Source organism: Gymnoscopelus braueri (assembly GCF_963280865.1).
Source record: "Gymnoscopelus braueri genome assembly, chromosome: 23".
In the NCBI taxonomy this organism is placed as follows: domain Eukaryota; kingdom Metazoa; phylum Chordata; class Actinopteri; order Myctophiformes; family Myctophidae; genus Gymnoscopelus; species Gymnoscopelus braueri.
Genome location: NC_137625.1, coordinates 19,154,557 through 19,166,312, shown reverse-complemented (window position 1 = coordinate 19,166,312; position 11,756 = coordinate 19,154,557). Strand labels below are relative to the sequence as shown.

Here is an 11,756-nt window from a genome sequence, read left to right as displayed (position 1 = left end):
CCGTCAGGACAACCTACTTTTTAGTCCCTGACCCATAGGTTGAGAAACCCTGGCCTGGCCTAGATAACATAATAAGTATAATGACATAATATCCTGTTGCTGGGGGATGAAAAGTGTAGTAATAAGTTATTAAACAGCTGGATTTGATCCAGTAACAATTACATAACATTCTTATGCAATACAAATAGTCATCTTTAACCTAACAGAACACCTAAAATATACACAACAAGAACCTTTACTTACTCAACTCAGTTTATTTACAGAGTGTTTGAAGAGCCATTTATGCAAATGTACCGAAATCACCAACAGAACTCTTCAGCTGATTAAATTGATTTTATTTTTTCTTCACACGGGTGGCCGATTGCTCAGATGCGGCTCTAACTTGATCATCTGAGATTACTTGAAATTCCAGTGATTGGCTTTGATTATTCAACCCATGAAGTCCTTTGAGGAAACAATAAATTAAACGGACTTGATTAATGTAACAGTTTGCCTCACGATGGCTTTACCCCTTGTGTATTACGCTGTAGAAAAGTTATAAGTACATAACAATACTGTCGTAGTACTAATATAAGAGGTACCTTAATGTTGTCTGCACAAACACACACACACACACACACACACACACACACACACACACACACACTAAGTTAATTATACGATAGGGCAATTTAGTAATATAACAATACAGACAGTATTAATGCGTACATACACTCGTGGGTTAGTGTCCGAAATACCACACAGGAATAAGGCCATTGTAAAGCAATCAGTAAAACAGTTATCAGGGTATGAACCAAAAAAAAACAAAAAGCAAAAGTGAGATCTGTGGAATACGACTGCACAAATCAAATGAAGGAAACCCAACGCTTAACAAAAATAGTTTTACTAAAACAACAACACAAAGTCCTCCACACAGACAGGTCATACAGTGGAGAACATTATCTTAGAAGATTCTAGGCTACAGAGCCACAAGTTGTTTGTTTTTTTTACACCTCATTTCAAGTCATAGTCTGCACCTCCCACAAACCCTACACTCAAATGTCACTAAAACAGCTTGAATCTTAATCTGTTTTGTTTTTTTAATCACTAGACTAGTTTGTGGGGAAAGTATGCATTTTGTTTTTAAAAAATCTATAAATTTCAATCATTTTCAAAAATAGCTGATCTACAAGCTCACAGCGTGTTGTGAACTTGTAGATAACCTATTTTCGAAACTTTTTGAATATGGCTTCAGTGGTTAATGACAGGTGCTAACAATGCATAATAAGGCATTTTAGGAAAGCTGACGGTCAGCTGTCGAAACTGTGGTCCTGCAATGCAATGTGACCGGTGAAGGAAAATACATGTAAAATGTCAAGATATCCGTTTAGAGAAAAGTCAGCATCTCTGTCTTTCCACATTCACAATTTCTAAAAGGGAAGGTTTGTATTTTTAAAAGGCCTATTGTTAACTAATCAAGATCCACTTATAGACACTAGACAGCAGAGAAAACGTTCTTGTGTCAAAGGGTAGATGTCTGAAGTTGCATCTCTCACAATCTTGTGATTGTTCTCTCTTTTTTGGGGGTGTTTCCATAAAGAAAATATTTAGCATGAATACTTATATTGCTCTTGATTAGAGACTATCAGTCTGGCTTCTAAAAATTTGGAACCTTCCCTTTAAACCCTAAGACCTCACCTTCAACTATAAACCAGCCAACTTGTGTTAACTGCTTTGATCTTGGTTTAGTTGTGGTACATGCAGGTTTTTTTTTTTTTTACGTTTATTATTTTTTATAAAGTCAAACTGAAAATAAAACAGACAACAGACAGTGTTTGAGCTAATTCACAAACACCCCCCCCACCCTCCCTAGTCTAATAGAGTGCAGAAGATCTGACATCAAAACCACGCACCCTCGATTACAGAAGTGTCTTCCCATTCAAAAGTCCCATAGACGTTTTTGTAATTCACATTACATAAGAACTCTGTTCCAAAAATAATAATAAAAACAAAAGTGTTGCCATTCCGTCCGGAATGGCAACACCGGAGGTGGCTCTATATCTTTTGATATTTATTTATATTTGATATCCTGTGTTTGGAGAAAATTGAATTGATTCGGAGGCAAACCCAGAGGTAGCACTGAAAAACTACATTAGGTAATCAAGTGATTGACGCTCCCCACTGAAGCACGTCACGCTCCGCCAAAACATTCTAAGATTCGTGACATTTGTTTTCAGTGTGTGTTATTTAGTTAGTTTGAACTGACAACACTACTATCCAATACAACTCGACGTGACACTAATTATGTGCACTGGTGGTTCAAGGTGGTGGCCACACGTGCAATGGGATATGTAGTCCTTAGGTCATTTCTAAGCCTTAACATTGTAGTCGATTTTTTTTTGGCGGCCTTTCATTTTTTTACTCTTTGGATAAATTAGTACTTTTACGACGTCAGTTGATGCTTTGCCATTATGAGTAAAATGCCAAAACTAATTTATTTATTTTTGGAAAACAGTTCTTATATTATGTAATAATGATTTTAAAAAATAATAATGGGATTTTTTAATGGGGAAACACTTGTGTGATTCAGGGGGCATAGTTTTGATGTCAGGACTTCGGTACTCCATCAAGGCTTGTAGAAAGAGACCCCCAGTGGCGCAATAATCCATATGGACTCAAACAAAACTCCACTTGCACTTGTGTAGAACTGAGAAGAATGAATGCAAGGGACCTAAACAACTAATGTCACCTAATGTACGACAGCAGGGACAAAGTAACAGACAAGTACAAATAAAGTTGTCACACTTTGAGCTTGTATATTGTAACTATTTTTAAATAGCGCTTCAGTGATTAATTCATCATGTATTTTTGTAAGTTTGGGTCCCAGGGTGACACCAAATTTCTCTTTTGTTACTCAAACTGAAAAGGCTTTTGGAACCACTGCTCTAGAAATTGCCTCAACACTGCTGTACAGGAATAACAGAACAGCTCGTTAAGATCAGTACATTCATTCAAAAGATTCACTTAATTGCAAATAGCTAGGAGAGTTGTACAATTATAGCGCCATTAATATGCCAGCTGACAGTGCTGACACTGTACTTAAGTGCCATGTAGATGCTACATCTACGCCAAACACTTCAGCTGGATTGTGGATCGTATCAACTTTGACCTCTGTGGCCAAGCAGCACTGCTTCATTGGCATACTGGACATTTACGGGTTTGAAATATTTCTCTTTCCCTTGTTTGTATTCTGTTGGATTTTCTAGTTCATAGCCCATTCATGGATTTAAGGCTTTGATGTTTAAACATAAATCAAGCTTTGTATATCTAGACTTCTTTCCTCAGGTTTGATGCACAGGACCGCAAAATAATAGAATGTTAATCTGCCTCAGAATAACAAAAGATATATTACTATGGGGAGAGGCACTCGGTTGACCATAACCCCACCCGAGTGTGACGCAGCCGTGCAAAATGACAGCCGTGTGAATATGGTCAATCCCCTCAGTTCTACAACATTGTTTGAGCCTGAATTGAGCCACTGGTTAAACAATGAAATGGGTCTGAAACAAAGGGCTGATTCTGGGTTCAGGTTACGGTATTAATATTGTATATGGCACCCCGTTAAAAGAACAGGCCAACATTTTGGCAATAAGAGCTTTTGTATCCAAGGTACCACAGTACAATGGTGTGACTGGAAGCAACTTCACTTCTTGCATGTGTGTTCAATGCTAAGCATGCTACAGAGCTTTCAGAACAATGCAAAGTAAGCTCATACTGTATGAACGCTAACCTGTCCCACTACAGTCAGCTAAAGCGTTGGCATGCACTGCAGCAAACGCCATAAATATCAGAAACACACACGTGAAACTGTTACTAATCTCATCACAGCAGTAAGTAGACCTCACAGCTAATTTGCTCCAAAGTGGGGTGTTCACTATTTCGACTTCTCAAGCCACCAGCTTCCTCTAGTGGGGAAAAGACATCCATACGTTCTTAAAAATGAGATGACGGCATAATAAAACACATACTGATGTATTGGAAAATGACACAATATGCTGCATTAAAGCAGCACTAACGCCATGTACATTTCTAAACACACAGTATGTGCTAAGCTAGCAACAGCACATCTTGTGTTGTTTCAACAGATCCGTTCATAAAAAGTCTAGTGGGGAGGTCATCAGCCTCAGTCCCATATTTCCTTTTCCATACAGTGAGACGGGACAAAGACTAACAAAGAGCTAACATGTCTTTGGGGGGGGGGGGTAAGGAACATAAGTCAACAAGAGGCTTGTAGCAGTAAATATTGTGATCTTTTCTTACTGACTAGATTTGGACTTGCGTCATTTCATTTCTTTATGCTGCAGCTGCGGTCGTTGTTGTAGTTGTTGAGTTCATTAAAAGCGAGTGAAGGGAAGAGGCCATCTTGACAGAGTAGGAGGAATACATTGTTACGGAGCAACATTCAGACGCCTCGCCTTCTCATCCTCTATACCTCCATGTTGTTCTCTGCATAGAGCCTGGTCCATTTCCGGGCTGGCGGGAGAAGAGAGGAAGAAAGACAGAGGTTGTGGTGAAGGTGTTGATGGGTTTGGTGGAGGGGGTATTGGTTGTGAAAGAGGAGGTGGATAACTTTGATATGGACTCATCAATACCCAGAGCAACAATATTGCTTTAAAGTTCAAATCGGAGCAATTTGTCGAGTCACTGTGTAGACATTAAGGAAGAGAAACGTCCATAACGTGGGGATTCTAGTTGGAGATATATATTCCCGTAAAATGCCCACAGGCCCTCAGTCGCATAATCAGATTCCCGCGGGTGCTTTATTCTGAATGATAACATGGGCAGAGATTTTGTTGTAAATTTGCTCCATTCCACAACAATGCCAAACTCTATTTTATCTGTGGCCATCTCTGTCATGCAAACCACACTGAAGAGCTGAATGAGGTTACACATTTGTGCAGCTTAGAGGGAGCTCTTCACTACTCCTAGACCATAGCTTAAAGACAGTAGCTCAGTGCTTTACACTAGAGAACAGAAAACTGGACGAGGAATTTAATTTGTCAGTAGCAGTATACGGAGTGAGATGTGTTGTGATTCGGGGATCGGCACTCTAACTAACCAACATAGCCCCCAGGATCCCAGTGGAATATTTAGTCAACATTAGAACTTGATGTGGGAACAAGCTCATTCTGCGGCAGTGTCTGTAGATTGTCAACACACTTAATAACTCGTAAACCAACTCCTAACCAAACATTACAGAATTTTCTGAAACCAATTAAGGACGTTGAAGCAAACATGTATCCGCATTATAAATCATTTAAATGTTGCATAACAAAAACAAGCAGGCCCCAGCGTTTTGACAACTTCATACAGCGTACAGAAATACCATTCATAAACATTTCCCTTGATTTTGAACTGAACGACCTCAGATTAAATATCTCGTGGCATTTCCAAATTTGGTTTGGGGGACAAGCCCAGCCATTGTGACTGAATAAAAGGACAGCAAAGAGTCATAACATCTTAAGAAATATAATCTAGGAAACAATTGAACTGTGTCCCCACATGGGATACCAACAAAGCCACCTGTCAGCCATGGCAGGCATTCACTTGTCTTTCACTGCTTGACTCAAAACGTCAATGCTACTTTTGTACTGCTGGAGTTCAGATCAATTTGATTATATTATTGACCGGTTCCAGTAAACTCAAATCTGTAGAAAGAAAAAGTTGTTACCAAACCTCGTGAATGAAAATAGAGATTCAGTGACAAACTCGTTGCATGAGTAGCCACGAACAAAATAATCACAAAGAGACAATACTGAACCCATGCCCACCTGTCTCGATGGCTTGGGCTTCGTTTGACTTCCACTGCTCTGCCACGTCATTGGCCAGTGGGTCGTCTGGGTTTGGAGCACTTAATAACGCCTGTATGGATAGCAACACTGTACGGATCTGCAGGGCTGGAGACCACTTATCTGGAGAATGGGAAAAGGATGTCAACTACAAGATATGAAACAAGATTCACTGTCACAGTGTCATAGTATAATGGTATGGTACAGTATGCCTGTTAACACTGTATTCTGTCCCATTTCAACTGATGTACTCCAATAGGAGTTGGAAGTAGCCGCACCAGTACATGGGTGCTAAAGAGAATCATAGTGACAGTAATTGGCAGAAACCTCCTGATACGATATTATATTGATCTATAGGGTGTCATCAATATACAGTATATTGTGATAATGTGATTATTGAATTACTGTGATTCAATATAAGTACATAAGTAATAAACGTAAATGTTAATGTTTTTACGATGTGGCTCTGCATGGTTCTGCAGGGAGTCTAGCCATCTATAAGAGGGAAAATAATTTTGCTTTTAAATGCTGTCTAGCACTTCCCACGCAAACTGACAAATAACATATTCCTACCTTTCAAAATGTCTAAGCATATTCTCCCCAGCTTGTCAACATTGGGGTGGTAGATTTTGGTCATGAATCGCACTTTGGGAGCTGCCATGGGGTACTCTTCTGGTAGGAACAGTTCCAGTTTGAAGGTGCCTCCTTCAAAAGGGGAGTCCTGGGGCCCGGCGATGACCACATGGAAGTACCGCGCGTTCCCTTCGTCCGGCTCCGCTTTGATTCCTGGCACAGGCTCTGCCATCAACCGCTGTGTCTCCTGACCAGTGCGTGTGTGGGAAAAGGAGAGAATCAATGGGAGGCTTTTTTTGGGTTGTTTTTAATACCTTATTAGTTCTGAGGGGTGCATTTGTAGCAGTGTTGATTTCGTCGACTCAAACTATGACGGAAAACGTTAATCGACTACCTTTTTTCACTGAAGAAAACAAAATAGAAACAAAAACCAAGCTACGATGACTAAAACTAAGACTAAATATACTGAAAATTTCGTCAACAAATAAAAACTAGACTAAAATGTTAGTGAGGGACGAGTGGGGAAGAGATCTAGTAGAACTAAAAGACAAGTCATTTCATGTTTGGTTGCGCTCGGGTGTTGCGCTTTGAAAATAGCAGATCTACAAGCTCACAATTGTGAGCTTGTAGATCGGCTATTTTCAGCATGCAACCAAGTGTAAAATCAGCCATTACGACGCCATCAAGGCCCGCCCAACTAAATCAACGGTAGATCTTATATGACTAAAATTAAATGCAATTGTATTCAAAAGACTATGACTAGGCCCGGACGGTTGGCGTAACCGTCTGGGCACCTTAGGCTGGTAATCCAGCCTGACAGCATGTCGCGGGTTGGACTCCCCAATCGACGACCTTTGCTGCGTGTCACCCAACCCCATCTCTCTCCCCATTTCCTGTCAGCCTAATGTCCTGTCAAATAAAGGCTATGACTAAAACTAAATCAAAATTTGTCGTCAAAATCAACATTGGTTTGTGGTCTATTTCCGCATCTTTTCAACAGATGCATTTATATTGATATAGTTAGGGGTTAGACTTATGCATCTTGCTCAGGGACACTTCCGACACATAGTCCGGGGCCAGGAGGTGAACCTGATTACCACACGGCCACTCTACCCACTAAGCCATGGGTTCTCAATCTTTTTCATGTCAAGGACCCCCAAATTGACACTTATTAGCCCGCGGACCCCCATTTGAAAAGATAAGCCAGGGACCCCCATAAGAGAAGATTTTTATGGCTCTAAAATGGTGCTCAACCATTTTAATTTAAGGACCCCCCCAGTTTGACATGCATTAGGCTACGGACCCCATTTAATGGCATTTATATCTCTGGGACCCCAATTCATATTGTAAAATCAATGTTAATTTAACTCTGAGAGTGTACAAATGGAACCAAATGGACCCGTTAGGGTCCATTTGGTTCCATTTGTACACTCTCAGAGTTACAGACCCATAAGGGTCCATTTGGTTCCTAGAAATCATTTAGCTGGGGACCCCCTGGTATCCCCTCAAGTACCCCTGGGGGTCCCCGGACCCCACTTTGAGAACCAATGCACTAAGCCATGGGTCTTCAACAGGGGGTCCTCAGAGTTACTACAGGGGGTTCCACCAAATCTTTATGTGACAGGATACCTTTTTTCCCCCCATTAACCACTTGAACCCTAGAATCCCTATTTTGAGGAGAACTTTAGCCCAACATAGAAGACCTACAAGCTCACAACGCCTCGCAGCCTATTTTTGGCAAAGAGGTTTGGTGTAGAGGAGGGGGGAAAAGAGCAGACCAAGTACAGAGTGAAAGGTCAAGTTTACTAAGTATTTACTGTGGTTAAATGTCTGAAAATACACATGAACATGAGTCCAACATACACTGATGACAGTGCTGTCAAACAAGTCTAAGAAACCATCAATGAAATCTATGAAAAGGTTTTAATCTGCAACACAGTTTTATACAACATGTAGTGGGGAGGGGTTCCTGCTTCATCTCTCTCTCAGCTAAGGGGTTTTCAGGGGTCTCTGGCCATTAACCTATTCAATCTGGGAACGCATCTGTGTCCTTTTAGATTTATTTGGCTATTCAAAAATCACAGATATGCAAGCTCATAGCGCGGCACCGAGTGCCGCTCTATGAGCGTGTAGATCTGCTATTTTTTTTTACATTGTGGAAGATTTGTTCAAATCTTTGAATATATCTTTAAAGCGAACATTTGTAACTCAAAACTTTGCTCCTGGGGGGTCCCTGGAACAAAATATTTTCAGATGGGGCCCACGGCCAAAAACATACGTTTACAGGGCCGTTTTTATGCACAGGCAATGTAGGCAAATGCCTATGTCCTGTCGGGGGGGGGGACCAAAAATGCACCAATGGAAAAAAAAAAAAAAAAAAACTTTTTTTTTTTTTTTTTTTGAAAGACAATACTGAAAGACAAACTACAGTACAGAATTAACCAAATTAACCAAATTAATGTAACAAAAACACCCAAAGAAGCAATAAACCCGGTATAAAACCGAAAATTTTCGCGCGCACGCTCAGCGCGCGCATATGCACGGGGGGGGGGGGGGGTCTGAAAATTGGCCTTTGCCTAGGGCCCATTCTGACATTAACACGGCCCTGTACGTTTATACGATTTTTCAAAAAATAACAGATCTACAAGCTCATAGCACTGTGCTGCGCTATGAGCTTGTATATCTGCTATTATTTGAATAGCCAAAGAAATCTAAAAATGACACAAGACGCGTTCCCCGGTCTTAATGGGTTAAACAAAACACAAGAGTGGCTCAGATTCACACACAATCACCTACTTGATGTCAATCTCTCTCTTGTGCTGACAATACGACGTAACATTCTAAACTTAAGTTGTGTGGGGAGTTCGGGAATTGGCATAATGACTATAAGGGGGTTAAATAGGGACGAAACAATTAAGTTGTGGTCATTGTTATTAGGTTTCAGTTGATAACATTATTCATTCATCAAACATGCAAGGATGTTTGACTTCAGCTCATTATATAAAAAGAGGTGAGCTTGCCATTACAGAAACAATGTTGCATTGAATCAAACGTACCCTCTGTGACGTCATACTGTGAATATTAACATAATAAAAAGTAATAAATTCCCCTTTCACTAATTAAAGGGTGGCAAACTATACTTTAGGGGGGGGGGGGGGGGTCAATTAGCAAACAATTAAAATAAATCAGTCTAAAGAAAACAGCAGACAGAGGAATCTGAAGGATGACACATGTTTTTAGCAGGTGCACTCAGTTGTACACTACAGAAATAGATTTAATAGATATCATACCTATACTATTAGCCTCCTACAAGGAAAACACATTCTTGTTTAAACCTGCTGATCCAATGACCAAGTTGCTTGTAAAACTAAAGACATCTTGGCCTGGGGGTAAAGGAACTGATAAGGGTGCACTCCTTTTGGGGCCTGCAGTGGTGTAAAGTAACTCAGTACATTTACTCAAGTACTGTACTTAAGTACAATTTGGAGGTATTCTTTTTACTTTACTGGAGTATTTTCAATTTTCAGTACTTTTACTTCTACTCCACTACATCTCAGAGGCAAATGTTATACTTTTACTCCACTACAATTATTTGAAAACTTTAGTTACAATTAACTTAAGTTTTCAAATACTTGTAGCGGCGTAAAAGTATAATATTTGCCTCTGAGATGAAGTGAAGTGGAGTAGAAGTAAAAGTACTGAAATTTGTACTTTATGTACAGTATTTGAGTAAATATACTTACTTAGTTACTTTTACACCACTGCTGATATTGGTTATTATTTCACTTATGGTTGGCTAGTGTGTGTGTGCAAAATACAGCTAGCAACAATTGTTATGTGAGTTTGCGAGCCAATAATACACATCTCCAAACCAGTCTATGCTTATTTCACACACAAACACATAAGCTAACATAAAACAACATGCATGTATTTCTATGTAAGATAGATGTGTGCACATAATGAAGGGAGTGAGCGGAAGTAACCAGTAGCGTTGCCAGATTATGCGAGAGAAACAAGCAACCAGGTCTATAAAAACAAGCCCAAAAGAAGCGAGTAGATTAGGCCACATGAGCACTTTAAACCGATTTTCGTACGCATCGGACGCATATATGCGTCAGATATTTGAAAATGGCAGATCTACAAGCTTGTAGAGCTTGTAGATATTGTCAAATACAAATTAAATCTGGTATATGGGTGGTCTTGATGGGATAACTATCTGAAAATACACATTGACATGAATCCAACACTGATGACAGTGCTGTCAAACAAGTCTATGAAGATATCCGTCTATGCAATCTATGAAAAAGGTGTAATCTCCTAAATAATGTTATACAATATATAGTGGGGGTCCCTGCTTAACCACTCTCAGCTAAGGGGTCCTTAGCCTAGAAAACGTTGTAAACCCCTGTTTTAGAAACACGCCCAAAAAAACGCAACCTGCAACTAACCCACCGATATTTACAAGCAACTTGACAGAAAAACAAGCCCTAAGTCGCTTATAATAAGCGGACATGGCAACACTGGTAACCAGTAGCAGGATATAGTTCAGTTGGTGGTTGGACTCGCTCTTTTCACGGTGTTTCACCCAGGTGGGCGTGGTTTTAAGGTTAAGATTTAGTCATATAACCACGCCCACCTGGGCGAAACACCAAGGAAAGAGGGAGTCCCAGTAGGTGGTGGTGAGTGGCTAACAGCTAGCCTGATAACAAGCATCACGCTAGCTGGCAACAACCAACGCTACACTGTGTGAAACACAACACAAACAATCGCCACGGGGCTTAATGTCGTCAGATAACACACCATGATGAGGCACAAGGTTTACCTTTATAATCCTTCGGGGCAAGCCAGCCATCTTGATATCAGCTTTATGTTTTCTATCCTTTGGCTTGGAGAGAATCTTCTTCTTCTTCAGGTTGGATTGACTGAACTGAGTAGACGGGGCGGGGCCAGACCACCTCGCACTTCCGGTGGGTTCAGATGACGTCGACAAAATGTTGGGAAGTGTAGTGCAGTTTCCCAAACAGTGGGTCGGGACCTATACCTCTATGGTCGGGACGTATGGGTCGGGACCTTATTTTTAACTCTATGGTCGGGACTCATTTGTGTTTTTTTTTTTATGGGTCATGAGTAAATAAATGAAATATCCTTTTGTTTTGTTCCCTATACATTTAGTTTATTATTATTTCAAAACATAATTTTTTTAAATCAAGAAAAAAAATTAAAAAAAATTTTAGTTATGAATTTGAAACAAATTAAATGTTTTTTCAAGAAAAGTCATACATGAAAACATTCAAATCAAAGAAATTCCATAAATTAGGAAAAAAAATGTTTAAAGAAGTAGTGAAAAAAGCCGAT

The 11,756-nt window shown here is 40.0% G+C and overlaps 1 protein-coding gene across 1 annotated transcript; it reads right to left on the bottom strand.

Moving 5' to 3' along the window:
• Positions 1 to 319: 319 nt before the first annotated feature.
• On the bottom strand, positions 320 to 11,343 carry LOC308079426 (ubiquitin-conjugating enzyme E2 N-like). Its single transcript, XM_080420902.1, has 4 exons — positions 11,224 to 11,343; positions 6,402 to 6,648; positions 5,811 to 5,951; positions 320 to 4,512 (listed from the first exon to the last, which is right to left on the bottom strand). Exons 1-4 carry the CDS (start codon positions 11,251 to 11,253, stop codon positions 4,466 to 4,468), a joined length of 465 nt encoding a protein of 154 aa, XP_080277028.1. The 5' UTR covers positions 11,254 to 11,343; the 3' UTR covers positions 320 to 4,465.
• Between the last annotated feature and the right edge of the window lie 413 nt (positions 11,344 to 11,756).

Excerpts from the sequence above, each read along its gene's own strand:
- LOC308079426 (XM_080420902.1), bottom strand. The coding sequence starts at position 11,253 with ATGGCTGGCTTGCCCCGAAGGATTATAAAG. Across the intron at positions 6,649-11,223 it reads TGCCCCGAAGGATTATAAAG|GAGACACAGCGGTTGATGGC; the intron begins GTAAACCTTGTG and ends CGCACTGGTCAG. Across the intron at positions 4,513-5,810 it reads AGCCCAAGCCATCGAGACAG|CCCGGAAATGGACCAGGCTC; the intron begins GTGGGCATGGGT and ends TTCTCCCGCCAG.